The 1,229-nt window shown below is 54.5% G+C and overlaps 1 protein-coding gene across 1 annotated transcript in view; it reads left to right on the top strand.

Moving 5' to 3' along the window:
* The first annotated feature begins 227 nt into the window (after nucleotides 1–227).
* LOC122259591 (uncharacterized) overlaps nucleotides 228–1,229 on the top strand; it is a 45,290-nt gene continuing 44,288 nt past the window's right edge. The window contains exon 1 of the mRNA XM_086542886.1: nucleotides 228–545. Coding sequence (XP_086399012.1) covers nucleotides 228–545 — 318 coding nt within the window. The remainder of the gene's footprint in view (nucleotides 546–1,229) is intronic.

Below are 1,229 nucleotides of genomic sequence, written 5' to 3'. Positions count from 1 at the left end.
ATGATGGTAAAAATAGAAACAACAACAATAAAAAGATAATCCTAATGATTTAAATTATCATAACCATCATCATAATCACCATCATCCTTTTTATTTTTAAAGTAACAATAGAAAAAGAGGAACAGAAAGAAGAACTTTGTTGATCGCTGCAACAAAAAGCAATAAACAACAACAACTATTCCCCAACCAAGCTCTCTTAACAGTTTCTCTCTCTCCGCCCACAGACAATGTTCACGTGGTGGATCTCCTGGCTGTGGGCGTGGCTGCTCTGGTCTTCATGGGCGTGCGCAGGCGTGGGCGTGGGGGCAGTGTGGGCGGCGGGCATCGGCATCGGGCAGCAGAAGGTCCTAAGCAGCCCAACAGCGACCAGAGGAGGAGCGGCGCCCGGCAAGGCAGGAGCTTCGGCAAAGGACATCAAGCTTGGCCCGGGCATGGGCGGTTCGGCGGTGCAACTGGGCGGGTACGACGGCGCGCAACACTTCGCCACCCAGCCCACGCCACAGACGGCCGTGGTTGGGTCTACCGCCGTGCTGCCGTGCAGGTACGTGCAGGGGGAAGGCTGGGGAGGGGGTGGGGTGGAGGATGGATGGGTGGGTGGGTGGGTGGGTTGGTGCGTGCAGGGGGAATGCTGGGGAGGGGGTGGGGTGGAGGATGGATGGGTGGGTGGTTGATTGGGTGGGTGGGTTTGGGTAGGTGGTTGGATGGTTGGGTGGGCGGGTGGGTGGGTGGGTTGGTGGGTGGATGGAAGGATGGATGGGTGGGTGGGTTGGTGGGTGGATGGATGGATGGATGGATGGGTGGGTGGGTGGGTGGGTGGATGGATGGATGGGTTGAGATTGAGGTTGACAACAGTGGAAGGATGGATGGATGGTTGGATCGATGGATAGATGGATGAATGAATAGATAGATCGATTAATAGACAGATGGGTGGATGGTTTACAGCTGTGGTTGGATCCACAGTTGCATGCCCAGAAGAATCAAGGGATGGATAGATGGATGGATCGATAGAGAGATGGAGGGAGGGAGGGAGGGAGGGAGGGAGAGAGGGAGGGGGAGGGGGAGGGAGGGAGGGAGGAAGAGAGTGAAGGATGATTGGATGAATGGATGGCTGGATGAATGAATGGAACGAGGGGACTGGTGGATGGATGGATAGATGAATGAATGGATAAAAGAAAGAGAGGATGGATAGATGAATGGATGGATGGGTGATAGACAGATCACAGATTGGG

This window comes from Penaeus japonicus, unplaced genomic scaffold, assembly GCF_977035675.1.
Source record: "Penaeus japonicus unplaced genomic scaffold, GWHDUDI00000001_assembly GWHDUDI00000013, whole genome shotgun sequence".
Taxonomy (NCBI): Eukaryota; Metazoa; Arthropoda; class Malacostraca; order Decapoda; family Penaeidae; genus Penaeus; species Penaeus japonicus.
The sequence above is the reverse complement of the archived record's forward strand: the minus strand, read 5'-3'. Positions and strand labels throughout refer to the sequence as shown.